Source organism: Carcharodon carcharias, chromosome 13 (assembly GCF_017639515.1).
Source record: "Carcharodon carcharias isolate sCarCar2 chromosome 13, sCarCar2.pri, whole genome shotgun sequence".
Taxonomy (NCBI): Eukaryota; Metazoa; Chordata; class Chondrichthyes; order Lamniformes; family Lamnidae; genus Carcharodon; species Carcharodon carcharias.
This window is the reverse complement of record NC_054479.1, coordinates 90,741,979-90,759,123: the sequence shown is the minus strand read 5'-3', so window position 1 is coordinate 90,759,123 and position 17,145 is coordinate 90,741,979. Positions and strand designations below refer to the sequence as shown.

Below are 17,145 nucleotides of genomic sequence, written 5' to 3'. Positions count from 1 at the left end.
GGGTGGGGGCAGGTGTGCAGCTGATCGGTGCGCCCCCCATGGGCTGGGCGCCGTCATTTTACGATGTGCGCCCGGAAACACTGAGCGCTCCCTGTGCAAGCGGGGGGAGGGTTGCCCAAGTCGGGGAGTGTTCCTTTTTCACACATGCAGGTGAAAGGGCACAGAAATCTCCCTGAGGCACAGAGCTGCCTCAGGGAGATTCTTTGAAGTCCTGAAAATTTTAATAAAGAAGAAATAAAAATTTAAGATATGTCCCCTCATGTGAAAGTGTTACATGAGCTGGGACATGTCTATGAATGTTATTAAAAATTTTAATAAAAAACTTAAAATACCTTCATGAAATCTCATCCCGCCTGTGGATGAGGCTCCATGATAAATGTGAAGGCCGCCTGCACTATTCGCCTGGCCATCAACCTTAAGGTTGGACAGGCAGCTCCAGCAAGTGTTATAATTGATATTTAAATGGCCTTAACAGGCTTTTGAGAGTTCAGCGGGCGCGCGCCCGCTCAACTGAAAATCTGAATGACGTGTGGTGATGTCGGAACACAGGCCTGACATCACCGCAAGTCATTTTACCCATCGGTGGGCGGGCCCCACCACCCCCACTTGCCAACCCAAAAATTCAGGCCCACGTGTGTCTTGATTTAATAAAATTTCAGAGTTCCTCTTTTTTTTAACCCTTAGATAGTCTATTTTTTCCTTTTTGAGGGAAACAAGTGATGGGAGACTCATGTTGCTGTATGTGAGATGTCTGATTCATTGTATGATGATTCATCAGGTGATTCATTTGTTCTCTCTCTTTTGAGTGTGTGTGTGTGTGTGTGTGTGTGTGTGCGTTGGGTGGGGGAGAGGGTTCTGATAAAGCAGCAGACTTGTGGAGTTGCTGCAGCTCCTGAAATACTGCAACATAGCTTATTATTTTATATGATTAATAAAACCCTGATACTCTTTCTAACAATGCACAGCTATGCCAATTTAAAGAGATATTGATGCACAATCCCATTACATTAAAGTGGAATGGCCACTTTGGCTATTTGAATGTGGTCGTTTCCAAATACTGAGAAGTGGATGATGAAGGGTTTGTATCTGGAGTAACATTTCTTCCTTTCCCACTCTTGATCGTCACTTTTATATATCATAAGACAAGGATAGAATGTGGCTGCCTAAGATTATTGTCATGGACTTGCGTTTAATATATTTTTTTAATCAGGATTGAGTCTGGTTCCATGCTGCAGCTACTGTCCAGATTGAATCTGGTATTTTTGATTTCTAAACCTATTTAAACTTAGAGAATTTCCCCTTCTAATATGTATCTGCAATGTGTAAGCCTTTCCAAAATTTCAGTAACTTTATATTTTTAACTGAATAAATGAGTGTTTGAAATAATGTGATCCACAATAGTTATCGAGGCACAAATTCAAACTCACACCAACACCTCAGTTATGTTAAGATAAAAGCAAAATACTGCGGATGCTGGAAATCTAGAACAAAAACAAAAATACCTGGAAAAACTCAGCAGGACTGACAACATCTGCGGAGAGGGATACATTTAACGTTTCGAGTCCGTATGACCCTTCATCAGAACTAAAAAATATAGAAATGAGATGAAATATAAACTGGTAGAGGGGGGTACGTGGAGGTCTCTTAGTCTCTTCTTGGCCTCCACCTATCACTGGCCCCCTATCGAGCTCCTCCTGTCCCACCCCCCTCTACCAGTTTATATTTCATCTCATTTCTATATTTTTTAGTTCTGATGATGGGTCATATGGACTCAAAATGTCAACTATATCCCTCTCTGCAGATGCTGTCAGACCTGCTGAGTTTTTCCAGGTATTTTTGTTTCTGTCCTCAGTTATGTTGTTACAGTTCAAATATAAAAGCCATTCTGATATCGTGCTGAAATATTTTCTAATCATTACTGCATTTCAAAACATATGTATTTCTGAAAAGTTTGAATAATTAATTCAAGAACAGTGGTTATTTCCCTGCAATATTGCTTTGACTCCTGTTGTCCATTAAGAATGTGAAAGGTCACTTGTTTAAAGGTTAATGCTTGTGTGTGTAGGCTCAAGGGTTAAAGGACTCTTCCATCAGGCAAGGTATGACATGTGATGGGAAATAGGTCACTGAGCTAAAGCAAGACAGCAGTGACTTTGCTGTTCTTAGAGACAGTGTATAAAAACGTGTTCTGTTTTAAAGAAGATGGTTGTAAAGTTAATATAAAAAAACTGTAGTTGCAGAGGGAGAGAAAAATATCAACTCATAAAGTGAGACCTCAGGAATGTTTACATATCAGCCTTAACAAAAGATGCAAAGATGCCACCCTCATGGGCCAGGAGGCTTTCAGGTTTATCATATTCGAGAATGTTCCCCCGTTTCATCACGATAACCAGGTCTGCAGTTAGAATGGTGTGTACGCGGTGCTGCAGGGAGATAAAGAAGACAAAGAGCAGTTTAGGATGTAGCCCAAGTCTAGTGAACTCATCAAAATTCAACCATAATGGTCCAGACCTTACAGTCAGTGGCAAAGTGACCACATTTGCTGCTGACCTAGAAGAAAGCTGCCCGTAAAGATTTAGTAATCTCTGTGGTGTGGACTTCCACTTTCCCAACATCAGTTTGAATCTGATGCCAAGCAAAGGAGGTCTACAGTCGTCCAGCAGCAATGATGTCATGAAGCATGGTAAGCAGCCAATCAGATTGAAGTATTTTTACAAACAGCAAAACAAGTAAAATACACTGAATTTTTCATTTTTAATTAAAATGTTATAAAGAGTGAAATAAATAAACAGGATATATTCATGGGATTAAGGAGGATGTTGAAATATAACCATTTTAAAAAAATATTACTTTAAAAGTGAATTTTTTGAATCATATTAGAGAAATTTTACATTCCACAAATATGAAATTAGTTTTTTAGGGCCAGTGAGGCTGTTTATCAATAACTACGAAGTTAGTACACTACTAAAAACTCAGTTACACCTCATCAAACAAGGTGTATCTTTTTCAAGGCATTTTTACAGCAAGGCCAATAGTATAAAGGGGCAAGTTTTCATCAGTTCAGTGATTTCTACTTCATTGCAGTCTGCGGGTACTTCAGCAGTGTGCCCAATAGTGAAGCATAGAATCACTGACAGCAACTTTTGGATTTCCATGTTTAATGGTGCATATGCAGACTTCAGAAGTTGCTGTCAGTTTCACAGTCATAATGACACTGAACACTGACAGTTTTGCCATCATTACTACCCCATATTGCAGACCATTATTTACAGTGCCCTTTGTGGATCACCAGTTTTAAGTCCTTTACTCATTTTGAAAATGGAACATCTAGGAATAGGATTGGGTCATTCAACCCATTAGGCCAGTTCTGCAATTCAAGTACATTATTGCTGATTTGTAACTCTTTCGAGTACAAACCCGTTTCCATCTGTTCCAGATGAAGTTACATTGTTTCATAGTTTGCCATTGTGAGATTTGAACTCTTGATCCTGGGGTTACAAACCCAGTACCATAACCACTTGGCCATTTAGGCCAAGCTAAATATTTTGTGTGTAACTCTTTCGAGTACAAACACGTTTCCATCTGTTCCTATTCAGATGAATTAACATTGTTTCATAGTTTGCCATTGTGAGATTTGAACTCTTGATCTTGGGGTTACAAACCCAGTACCATAACCACTTGGCTATTTAGGCCAAGCTTTTCTGGTGTTTTGAAAGTATGTTGGGTGGGGGCCTGTTGATTTTCAGGCAGGCATGAAGTGGGAGTAGTAGCAAGTGGGTAACTCTTTTGAGTACAAACCTGTTTCCATCTGTTTCAGATGAAGTTACATTGTTTCATAGTTTGCCATTGTGAGATTTGAACTCTTGATTTTTTTATATATATATATATATATATATATATATAGGCCTCAACTGTAACTCTTTTGAGTACAAACCCATTTCCATCTGTTTCAGATGAAGTTACATTGTTTCATAGTTTGCCATTGTGAGATTTGAACTCTTGATACTCTTTTGAGTAAACCTGTTTCCATCTGTTTCAGATGAAGTTACATTGTTTCATAGTTTGCCATTGTGAGATTTGAACTCTTGATCTTGGGGTTACAAACCCAGTACCATAACCACTTGGCTATTTAGGCCAAGCAACACATTTCCATCTGTTTCAGATGAAGTTACATTGTTTCATAGTTTGCCATTGTGAGATTTGAACTCTTGATACTCTTTTGAGTAAACCTGTTTCCATCTGTTTCAGATGAAGTTACATTGTTTCATAGTTTGCCATTGTGAGATTTGAACTCTTGATACTCTTTTTGAGTAAACCTGTTTCCATCTGTTTCAGATGAAGTTACATTGTTTCATAGTTTGCCATTGGGAGATTTGAACTCTTGATCTTGGGGTTACAAACCCAGTACCATAACCACTTGGCTACTTAGGCCAAGCTCATGTTTCCATCTGTTTTTTCAGATGAAGTTACATTGTTTGCCATTGTGAGATTTGAACTCTTGATCTTGGGGTTACAAGCCCAGTACTATGACCACTTGGCTATTTAGGCCAAGCATATGTGTAACTCTTTTGAGTACAAACATGTTTCCATCTGTTTTTTCAGATGAAGTTGCATTGTTTGCCATTGTGAGATTTGAACTCTTGATACTCTTTCGAGTACAAACCTGTTTCCATCTGTTTCAGATGAAGTCACATTGTTCCATAGTTTGCCATTGTGATATTTGAACACTTGATCTGGGGGTTACAAACCCAATACCATAACCACTTGGCTATTTAGGCCAAGCATTGCTGATTTGTACTTCAACCCTACTTACCCAGGGCTTAAATGCATTGGAACACTTAAAACAAGATTGTGGCAAATGCCTGGCTTGTTCAACCAAATTGAGGCTGTGAGCTAAAGGGGAAAAAACAGCTCAGGTGTCGAGAGTTCACAACAATCACAGATTTAAAAAAAATTAAACTTAAAAAGTGCAGCAAGCCCACACTAGCACTTATAAATAGAGCAGCTGAAGTTAATGTGCCTGAAACGCTTCCAAGTCACACAGAAAAATCTACCTTATGCCAATGCGAGGGCCGACTTTCTCAATGTGCTCTTCTGGCGAGGAACCTTACTCAGTGGGAGCACACATTGGGGGAACCATGGGCATGTTCCCTATGCATTGTGAGTGGAAAATTTAAGGGAAGTGCACCTGCAATTTGCTGATAAGCACTCCCGTGGGGTGAGGCTCGGAGCCAGGAGCAGCATTGGGAAAATTGACCTCTTTTGTGTAATGACTCTGCATTTTATGTTTGTTAGTTTCACACCAGGTTAGTGCTGTAATATCTTGGCCCATATACACAAACGTAAGAAGAAATGATAAAATGCTAAGTGACGACGCTTTATATTCCTTGTTTGAATGACCAGGCGGAACCAGTTTGCCAGGAAATTGCAGGGACTCTGCATCCATTTTCAGACCTTTAGTATTAAAGGAAGCATCTGTGATTTCCAACATGTATGTTTAGCTGCGGGCCACACTTACCCTCAACTAGCAAACGGGGTCCTTTAGCCTTGATAACTCATATTTGCCTCTTTTGCTTAAAGAAAATTTAATTTACCACAGGCCATGTTTAATGACTGCCAGTTGGAATGGTGAGTGCTCCTCATATTACTTTAGCCAGTTTTGTCGAAGGCAGCATTTATTGTGGACCCCTGGGGGTATTAAGAATCAGACACATAGCATGTGACTGGGACCATGTGTGGGTAAATCAGGTAGAGTCCTTTTCCCTTCCCTTAGTGAAGCAGTTGTATTTTTAACAACCATCCAGCAGCCTTTGCATTTAGTTTCTGCTTCCAAACCACAAATGGCCATATTTATTGAATTCAGTTTCACAGCTTGCCATGATGCAATTATTATCCCTGTCACAAGTCTAGTTACCAAAACCACTAGGGTGACCGTTCCCAAAGTTTGTCTGTAATGCTGTCATTTTACACTTTTCATGCATCTAAATTGGCACGGAACTGCATTAACTGGTCAATACTTCACTCAACAAGCATTCAGACCTTAATTGAAATGGGCCAAGAAAGCAGTTACAAAGTCCATATTATAGACCAAGTTGTAGAGATTGTTTCCAATAGTTTGTTTATTTTTTATTCATTCACAGGATGTGGGCTTCGCTGGCTGGGCCAGCATTTATTGCCCATCTCTAATTGCCCTTGAGAAGGTGGTAATGAGCTGCCTCTTTGAACCGCTGCAGTCCATGTGGTGTAGGTACACTCAGTGCTATTAGAAAGGGAGTTCCAGGATTTTGACCCAGTGATGGTGAAGGAGCAGCGACAGATTTCCAGGTCAGGATGGTGAGTGACTTGGAAGGGAACTTCCAGGTGGTGGTGTTCCCATCTATCTGCTGCCCTTGTCCTTTTAGATGGTAGTGGTCGTGGGTTTGGAAGCTGCTGTCTAGGGAGCCTTGGTGAATTCCTGCAGTGCATCTTGTAGATGGTACACACTGCTGCTACTGTGTGTCGGTGGTGGAGGGAGTGAATATTTGTGGATGTGGTACCAATCAAGTGGGCTGCTTTGTCCTGGACGGTGCCAAGCTTCTTGAGTGTTGTGGGAGCTGCAGTCATCCAGGCAAGTGGGGAGTATTCCATCACACTCCTGACTTGTGCCTTGTAGATGGTGGACAGGCTTTGGGGAGCCAGGAGGTGAGTTACACGTCACACGATTCCTAGCCTCTGACCTGCTCTTGTAGCCACAGTGTTTATATGGCTAGTCCAGTTCAGTTTCTGGTCAATGGTAACCCCCAGGATGTTGATAGTGGGGATTCAGTGATGGTAATGCCATTGAACATCAAGGGGCGATGGTTGGATTTTCTCTTGTTGGAGATGGTCATTGCCTGGTACTTGCGTGGTGCAAATGTTACTTGCCACTTGTCAGCCCAAGCCTGGATATTGTCCAGGTCTTGCCGCATTTTGACATGGACTGCTTCAGCATCTGAGGAGTTGCGAATGGTGTTGAACATTGTGCAATCATTAGCGAACATCCCCATTTCTGACCTAATGATGAAAGGAAGGGCATTGATGAAGCAGGTGAAGATGGTTGGGCTGAGGACACTACCCTGAGGAACACCTGCAGTGATGCCCTGGAGCTGAGATGACTGACCTCCAACAACCACAACCATCTTCCTTTGTGCTAGGTATGACTCCAGCCAGTGGAGATTTCGCCCAATTCCCAATGACTCCAGGTTTGCTACGGCTCCTTGATGCCAGATTCAATCAAATGCTGCCTTAATGTCAAGGGCAGCCACTCTTACCTCACCTCGGGAGTTCAGCTTTTTTGTCCATGTTTAAACTAAGGCTGTAATGAGGTCAGAGGTCACCCTGGTGGAACCCAAACTGGGCATCAGTGAGCAGGCTATTGCTAAGCAAGTGCCACTTGATAGCACTGTTGATATCCCCTTCCAATAATTTACTGATGATTGAGAGTAGACAGATGGGGTGATAATTGGCCAGGATGAGTTTGTCCTGCTTTTTGTGTATAGGACATACCTAGGCAATTTTCCACATAGCTGGATAGATGCCAGTGTTGTAGTTGTACTGGAACAGCTTGGCTAGGGGTGTGGCAAATTCTGGAGCACAAGTCTTCAGTACTATTGCCAGAATATTGTCAGGACCCACAGCCTTTGCAGTATCCAGTGACTTCAGCTGTTTCTTGATATCACATGGAGTGAATCAAATTGGCTGAAGACTGGCATCTCTGTTGCTGGGGACCCTCAGAGGAGGCTGAGATGGATCATCCACTCAACACTGCTGGCTGAAAATTGTAGCAAATGCTTCAGCCTTGTCTTTTGCACTGGTGTCCTGGGCTCCTCCATCATTGAAGATGGGGATATTTTGGAGCCTCCTCCTGCAATGAGTTGTTTAATTGTCCAACACCATTCATGTTGTGACAGGACTGTAGAGCTTAGATCTGATTCATTGGTTGTGGGTTCGTTTATCTCTGTCTATTACTTGCTGCTTATGCTGTTTGGCATGCAATTAGTCCTGTGTTGTAGCTTCACCAGGTTGACACCTCATTTTTAGATATGCATGGTTGGACCTTAATTGCCCGTTGTAAGTTCATTCATTGGTGTATGATATTTTAATTATTTTCTTTATATAGCATTGAACAAAACTAGCAATCATAGCATCATTAGCCATGTAGGTCCATCTTCTCCATTTTAAACATGGCTGATTTTCAGCTGCAAGTTCATTCAAGCATTTGGGATGTCAGTGAGAGGTGAGTCATATCAAGGCTGGGTATCAAAACTGGTTCTGATTGGGTTTGCTAACAGAAATCATATTAAGTTAGAGCTGCTAGCAGGAGTGGGGCTGGCTCAGGGCTATCTGAATCTGCAGAAGATGATTTTTGTAATTGTAAGGTCTTCTTGAAATAGTGAATCGTCATTCTAAATGGAGTTCAGAACTCAATTTTCATTTCCTCTACATGGGAGTTACATGATGTCATTTAAAACTAAACTCTTGTAAAAATGTTCTCGGTCTTTGACAATACTTCCTAAGTTGATAGGGTAGTGTGAGAAACAAAATTTTAGTTCATTTTCATTTATTACTTATTTTGTTTATTGACATCTATTTTCTCATTACACTTAGCACCCAGAGGAAAATACTCCCCTGTATGTTCCGGGGGATAAAACCCTTGTGAATGTGGGCTCTGCCATGTGAATGCATCAAATTAGTGTGAAAGCAATTTAATTAGTTAAATGGTTTTCGCTTACATAAATTACATTTTACAATCAGCAAGCACAGATGGAAGATAACAATCAATTGAAGAGCTGTCAATCTTATGAAGTTAAGAGCAGGTTAACTGAGGAATCAAAAAAATTCCAATCAGCACTGTTTGTGCCTGTGACAAGCTACTATTTACTTGCAACATGGATTTTTGATAAAAATGGAAGCTGATTTATTATGTTTAACAATAGCTCAATTGTCAAATATCAAATGCAGACACTTCTTTTCAATGGCAGTAAATGGCTAAAATAATATTTGAAGACTCTTCAAGTTTAGGGGTTAACAGCTCGCTTCTTCATGATCAGGTTAGGTTTTGCTGAGCAAATGAAAGTCAAAGCACATTTTTTGTAAATAAGGTATTAACCAAGATCTTGAACTACAAAAAGCTGCTCAGACCTCAAAGTACAAAAGCTACACAACAGCAGCACATCAACTTTGGTACTCAAGACGCAGTTAGCTTGCGTGTTTACGTGAAGATTCCAGCAGAAAAACAATTAAAGAAGCTCAAAATTGCCATGGCCGATGCCAGTATCCAACCCAAGAGCCAAAAGAGTGCACTGGACTCCTCTACCTGCTGGACTTCACCAGAGAGACAAAGGTGCTCTCCTCCTGGGAGAGCAATTTTGAGGAAGCACCATACTCCACTAAAATACCCTCGCAAAAGACTAACACTAGGTCTGTATCCAGAACCGAAGTCTCAGGATGCTGGAGGGAGAAACAGCAGAGAAAACAAAAAGTGAATGGTGGAGATAGTGAAGGAGAGGGATGTGAGCAATCATGTGAATAGAATTATAAAAGTAAGATTGTCAAAACATGTAGATACTTAAAGCAGAAATAAACACAAATGAAAAATCAGTAACAAAAAAATCACAGGAAACTATCTGCTTCAGGTGATTACTCCTTCACAGCTATGACAATTGAGCTAATCCAACTTGCTACTTAATTGGCTACCACACTGAGAGAGTGCAGTTTTCTGATTCATTCTGGGCTTTAAAAAGTCTGCCTCTATTCTGTTGATCCCATGATATTGGCTGACAATGTTTACTCAAGTCATTTATTTAATTACATTTTTGAATTTTTTGTGTTTTCTTCCTCTGACTAGAGTAGATCTTGGCTTTGTGAGATAGTGTAAAAGGGTGATAGTGGATTGGCAGCCTGTTTTAAATCTCTCCTGAATTTTATTTCCTTTAAAGCCAACGGGAGCGGTGTAAAATGGGCTGCCGACTCACTGTCACCCATTTTATACTCTTGTACACAGTCAAAATCTACCCCCATTGTGTTTTCTCTGATTCTGCCTTATTTTAACAGCCAGGGTTAGGGTACTTTGCATCAGTATCACTGCACATGAAGAGCTCCTTGTGCTTGAAGTGCAGACTGTGAATTCTTCAGTTTGAAAGGACAGGAATTCCTGATATGCCCTATCTGTGGGCGAAGCTAAAGATGAAAATTATACTTTTTAGCCTGATGTGCTGAGATGACACCTTTCTTGCTAAGTCTGATGTCACTGATGCTTCTTGTGGAACATTCCCCTTGATTTAATCTTTATTTGTGCAATTATAGTAAGAAAATACAGTAATACAATATGAGGCAGACATTTCACAGTTTATACTCAGCATCATTTTTATACCCTGGAGGGTGGAGCGAGATTTTAAAAAAGTGCTGTGATAACCTGGCTCCTTAATTGTTACTTAAAGGTGCTGTCTTCGTTTCGATATAGATCATCTTTAAATAAAATAATTCAAAAAATGAAAAAGACAAACCAAAGTAATCTAATGCTAATAAATAAAACTGTAAGCTTCAAGCATCCATAACTATTCAAAACATAGCAACAGTCAATCCTTCATAAATGAGAAAAAACACAAATGAAGATTGAATATAGACTATAATAGCACAAATACTCAACATCTTCTCTTGTACTTACTGCGATTGTCACCACGGTACAGTTGGCAAAGGCAGTCATTACTACTTTCTGCAAAATGCTCTCCTAGAAAAGAAGAGCAGAGGTAAAAGTTTCAAAGAATTAGTTTAGAACTGCCCCAGCTTAACGACAAAATTGCACCTAAGATTTTTTTTAAGAAACATCAGTTTTCTGGTGACACTTGAGTAGGGTCTTGATCACCATTAGGTTTTTCCTGTGATTGCAATTCCAGGGAGTGCTCTGGAATAGGCCCATTGCAAAAAGAATGATAAGCATCTTCAAAACACATCGGAGCCAGCAGACCCCAGTAAACCTTGCTGTTGGCTGGCTTCCACAATGCAAGCTATCCAACCTTGGTATGGTTTCCTGGTACAGGGCAGTTCTTGTACTGATTTGGAGCTGCGCGCCCTTTGTTTGCAGGTTGCACAGGAATGTTCCCAATAGTTGATACATGCAATAAGACATTTAAAAGGAAAGACAAATCTAAGAAAAGTGGAATACTTTAAACAATTGCATTCTCCTACATTTTTCTTCTTTAAATATGTGGAAAGCAAAAGAAAATAATTTGTAGACGTTTGAGACTTCACACAGAAGTTTTGTCTTGTGTTATGTGATAGTAAAATGCTGGCCTATCCTAACTTACAGTGGCCATGTCTATGGAAGCTGTAGCCTCGTCCATGATCAGAATGCTGCTCTTCCGTACAAAGGCTCTGGCTAAACTGAAGAGTTGTCTCTGTCCCACGCTGAAGTTCTCTCCACCTTCGGTTACCATGGCATCTTCAAAAAGAACAAAGAGGCTGCATTTACATATTCAAACTATGTCAACTGTTGGCCTCTCATTGGTTGTTAGTATTCCAATGATGGACAGTGTCAGTAATTTACTGTGTTTTGAAGGGTTTCTCAGGGTAAGAAAGAGCTTGTGCTTACACAGCAGACTCTGTGTCCTCCAGGTGTCCAAAATGATTTACTTTTGAAGTGTGCTCATTGGCATGTGAGCAAATGCATTGGGCAACCATAGAATAAGATAAATGCACAGTTGTATAAATGTTGGCCAGGACACGAGAGAATTCCATTGTTGTGGCAATGGGATCTTCTATGTTCATTTAAACAGGCAGATGGGACCTCATTTAATAAGTCATCTGGAAGGCACAACCTCTGGCAGCGCAGCACTCACTCAGTACTTCACTGAAGTGTCTGCCTAGATTTTGTGTTCAAGTCTATGCAGTAGATAAAGTTGCTTGTTTTTGTATTCAGGGACAAGTCAATGCGTTATTGTCCTCACTGAATAATATAGAATCATAGATACAAAGAACGATACAGCACAGAAGTGGGCCAATCAGCCCATTGTGCCTATGTCAGCTCTTTGATAGAGCTACTTAATTGATTCCACTCCTCTGCTCTTACCCCATAGCCCCATTCTCTTGCTAATGTCAGAATTGAATCTGCTTTCACTGTCCTTTCTTATTATTGCCAAATGGAATCTTATTTTCTCACATAAACTGGATCAACAAATATAACATTTATTTTTCATTTAATATTCATCCAGGAGTTTAAAATGTCAAAGTAAGGAATGGTGTAATGGGCCTACTCAATGATATGGAAAATCAGACATGGTGCAATAGATTGCTGGTTCTATGTGAGCACAATTTCACATTACTGGCAGAGGCCAATTTCACCCCAAAACTGTTTAAGATTCGCACATAAGAAAGGTCACTTAGGTGAGATACCAGAGTTTATAGCATGTAGTAACGTCTAACATAGCACATAGGGTAGCAGAATGACTTGCCATTTCTTGTTTTAAAAATAAGATGTTCGTGTTGGAAAATAGAACGTAATCCATGTCAAGCACTCAATGTCAGAATCAAGCACTTTCAGGTCAACTATAACACTGCAATATGCAGAGTAAAACTCCTAGTACATAGACCTAACAGCATTTCAACCCCAAACACAGAACAATGCCCTCTACTGCACAATTGTAGTATTTTTTCCAATTTCTACCCAAGCCATATGAAGTTTGAGGGCTGACCTTTTGAGCCCCTGCAAGGTCAGGAACAGAGGTTGGGAGGGGAGGAGGCTCTGAAAATACCATGGGGCAGATGAGCAGGAGGCACAGCTACCATTCAAATTATGTGACCATCTGTCCAAAAGGAAGACTGTGGTTAGCCATGGGGGTCCACCTGTCAGATTTTCAGCCCAGTGACTATGAGGGACAACACCCTCTGCAGAATGGGCAGAGCCCCACTCAGCAGAGTGCATCAGGGAGGAAGGAGGGCCAGGAAGGCAATGGAGGCTAAACCCTCAACACAGGATCCAACACCAAAGATGGAGCTACCTGCAGATGGCTGAGGCCCATTGCCAGAGGAGACTCCCCAGGCAGATGGTCACAGACACCTGTGGCTTCATGGCTGAAGACCGCTAGGTCTTTGCACCTCCACAGCACTGGTCGTTATGCCCTGCCAGTAGGTGTCAAAATCACTGTGAGCTTGAACTCCTTCATTCTTAGCTCATTCCAAGGACAGCTGTGGACCTTTGCGGCACCTTGCAAGTAGTTGCACAACACTGAATCTTGTTGGGTCACTGATATCCTCTTTTCTATGGTTGGACAGTACATTCATTTCATAAATGACATGGCCTCATATGGACAGCAGGCATTGGGTTTCAGTGCCATTGCTGGACTCCCCCAGCTGCAGGCCATTATCAATTGCACCCAAGTGGTCATGAAGACACCGAGTGACTGGCCAGTAAGATCCATCAACAGGAAGGGCTTCCCACTTCCTCAACATCCAACTTGGGCTGCGTCCACAACAAAGCTTTCTCCATGTGTGATCCTGCTTTCCTGGTAGTTGCTATGGCTCCTTCATCTTCCACCAGTCCAAGCTATCCCAATGTCCACGCATGGATCCTAGGAGACAAGGGAAATCCTTTGAAGAGAGGTTCTCAGCTCCATGAGAACCCCAGACAGGGTCACAATGGCAATACAACCAATGCCATCTGCTCACCAGGACTACCGTTGGGCAGACATTAGGCTTCTGAAGATGCAACTCCCGTGCCTGAATCAGGCAGATGGCGCCATCCAGAACCTTCCTGCCAGGATCTCGGTTACTGTGGTGCTCTGCATAACATGGTCCTCCAGAGAGGTGTGGATCTTGAGGAAATTGAGGCCCTTGAAGAAGACAGCGCATTGGGGGAGGAGCAAGCGGTGAGAGAGGGGGAGGAGGTGGAGGCAGAGGGAGATGGTGCTGAACAGAGAGGTACCAATGCTGCAAAACGAGGTGGCCGGGCATGGCTCATTGCAAGAGGGAACATAAGGAGGCCGTGAATGTCAAGGATCTCCTGATCCAGGAATGTTTCAACAGGTTTGAGGGACATGGCATGGAAGGGAATCTGAGACACCTGTGCTAAATGTGTACGGAAGATGCAGCCTGGAACATCTTATTTACTAATGAAATGAAGGATGCACATCTGCCCAGAGGCTTTGCACTCACTGTAGAGGATCCTGTTACTTCTTTCACCACCTCATACCACATTTCCTGTCATGGCAGCTATAAAAGGAGTCCAAGACTTCTGGCTTAAAGTGTCATTACTTATACAGTCCAAACTGAGGAAATAGCAGACAGAGACAGTAAGAAGGCACCCAGTGACCCACTTAGTGCCCTGCATGATGTAGTGGCCTCCTCCAGCCAGGAAGCCCTTCTCTCCCTCACAGCCTCCAAAATTAGATCTAGGTTGACACTGATGTTTGGGGGCAGGGGCAGCCCTGATCCAGGTGCCAGGCCTCCAGCTCTCCTGTAGCATCTCGCTTCCCTCTGGTCTGGGGGTGGCTTTGACACAATCAGCTGATTTCTTCCTTAGGACAACTAGCAGCCTTAGTGATGGCTGCTGTGGGGAGTGTAAGTCACTCCTACACTTCGTCCTCATGAAGATCTTAACTTTAATCTGTTTTCCCCCAGAGCTGTGCTCCTGACCCGAAAACAATCTCAACTCCCTTTTCCCGCCTGTGTGGTGAAAATTCAGCCCTGTGAGTGTGACGCCAACAATTAGTGCCAAATTAAGAGCAGCTCTGTGCTGTTGGCCAATGTTTATTAAGAACTTGAGGCTCAGATTTTTTTCTAGTTTGCATGTGGATTTTTATTAGCATAATGAGGTCTGGAATTCTCTCCCCAAATCTCTGCTTCGCCACGTGCCTGTACCTTTAAAATGTTGTTTAATACTTACCTCATCAACTCTCCTAATGCTCCTTCTTTGGCTGGGCGACAATTTTCATCTGGCAGTGTTCCGGTGAAGCACCTTGGGATGTTTTACTACACTAAAGGTGCTATATAAATGCAACTTGTTGTTGTTGCAAATAGACCTTCACTTTTTATGTGTGAATGAAAATAATAATAATTAAGTCAGTATAATAATAATTATTATATAATAAGTTTGTTATTCATTTTGACCTTTCACTATGGAGGAGTGTGAGAGCGAATGAGAAAAAGAGAGAAGCACCCCTTGCTAAAATTCCTAAATATCATCTATATTATTTGTTGGTACCTTTGAACATTAAGCCTTTCCCTTGGCTCCAGGATAAAAAAGGGTTAAAATGAAACACCAAAGTCAGTGAAAGAGCACAACCTATCCTTACAACTGAAAGAATTTCTGTACTATGAAAATAAAGGAAAAGTCAAGCAAAAACCTACTTCACCAGGATATTTTTGGGATCACATTTAGTTACACATATACAGTTTGCTCTCCAGTGGCAAGGGGAGTTAAGTGAACGATCCCCTGAGCAGTAGGGTTTTTGCAGGCCAGTTTGAGATACTGGGTGAAACAAACTGAATAATGCCAGGGCTCTGTACTGTGAGAATCAGCATTTAAACATCAAACCTCATCCTTGACATTTTTAATTCCGGCATCTTACGAAGAGTTTTATGGAGTTGCACAAACATACTTAATCCTCCTGGCAGTGATTTGACCATGTTCTTTAGCTGAGCGATTTCTAATGCCTCCCAGAGTCTGTCATCAGTGCACTTGCACTCTGGGTCCAAGTTAAAGCTGAAAAAAAAAAGAGGTTACATAATGTCACTGTAATCATATTTTAATTTTTATGTAGTTTTGTTGACTTCTTTTTGTGTGCAATGGTTAAGGGGAGGTTCTCAGTATTGCAGCCCACTTTTGACACCAAGGGTAGAATATTACGCCCGACGTGCAGCTGTGTGCCCGACACACCCGAGCATAAAATGACGCGTGATATTTCATTCGGCGGGCACGTGCCGGAGTCGGCTTGCATTCGCCGACAACTGAAAGGCCTATTATGGCCATTAGGAAGCTAATTAAATTTGAATTTACGCTGTCTGTCCAACCTAATGGTTGGCGGGCAGGCGAAAAGGCCAAGCAGCCTTTACGTTTTTTTAGGAAACCTCATCCACGGGCAGGGTGAGTTTTCCTAAAGCTAATAAACATCAAATAAAAATGTTATTTTTGAATTAAAAACATGTCCCAGCTCATGTGACAGAGTCACATGAGGGGGCATGTTTTTTTTTATAATTTTATAATTTTATTTCCTTTTTTTAAACAGCATTTCATCTCCCTTCCCATCATGGATTTAATCGGGGTAGAGGTGGGAAGGTGACGGGGTCCCCACCTGCTACCGTCCCGCCTGATTAAATGCCCTCCCCACCATTAAACTCCCCATGGAGTGAGGGCTTTACATTCCACTGTAAGTGGAACTAACCTTCGACAGAAGTGCAAAACAGGCAACGGCAAAGGAGCAGCTTGTTGGATTTTCTTTTATATTGAAGTCAACCAGATGGGTGTGAAATAGCTATTGGGTGTTATGCCCCACCATAAAAGGCCAACTTCACCTCAAGATCTCAAAGTTACAATATTTAAAAAGGAAACAGGCAAATTTTTACTGTTTTGAGTGTTTACTTGTTGTTTGACAGTGATCATTTCTCCCTCAGGTATTTGTCTAGCTTCCTCTTAAATGCACCCATGCCAGTTGCCTCAATTAATCTTTGTGGCAACACATTCTACATTCCAGCCACTCTCTGGGTAATGAAATTTTTCTTGGATTAATTAGTGACTATCTTATAATTATGGCCCCTAGTCCTGGCCTCCCCTGTAAGTGGAAACAGTTTGTCTACGTCTATCCTATAAAACTCATTCATGATCCTAAAGATGAGTTCTATCAGGTCACCCATTGGTCCTCTTTGAGAGAAAGGAGCCCTAGACTGGAATGCAACTGGATGTTTGCAGAAAGAACGCAATTTTCTGCAGAACTCAAGACAGTTTGTACATCAGTTAGTGATAGCCCTTAATGGTGAGAAATGCCATTTAAAACAGGGTGGTTGAGAAACTTTAGGTGAATTTCAGGACAGCCATTTACTATTAAAGCAAAGAATGCCTCAGAACAACTAGGTAGCTCATTGGGGTTGTGATGTATGAACACCTAATGGCTCCTCTGATAGTTTATTTAGACATAG

General features: G+C 41.6%; 1 protein-coding gene across 3 annotated transcripts in view; it reads right to left on the bottom strand.

Annotated features, from left to right (window-relative positions):
- Window positions 1-2,268: 2,268 nt before the first annotated feature.
- abcc9 (ATP-binding cassette, sub-family C (CFTR/MRP), member 9) overlaps window positions 2,269-17,145 on the bottom strand; it is a 204,227-nt gene continuing 189,350 nt past the window's right edge. For 2 of the 3 annotated variants that reach the window (XM_041202434.1, XM_041202436.1), the window contains 4 exons: window positions 15,612-15,715; window positions 11,325-11,458; window positions 10,685-10,747; window positions 2,269-2,423 (listed from right to left, as the gene is read on the bottom strand). In XM_041202434.1, the coding sequence (XP_041058368.1) occupies window positions 2,286-2,423; window positions 10,685-10,747; window positions 11,325-11,458; window positions 15,612-15,715 (439 nt within the window). In that variant the 3' untranslated portion in view covers window positions 2,269-2,285. Of the gene's footprint in view, window positions 2,424-8,591; window positions 9,469-10,684; window positions 10,748-11,324; window positions 11,459-15,611; window positions 15,716-17,145 lie in introns of those variants that run through there. The other variant, XM_041202435.1, reaches the window with a different exon arrangement.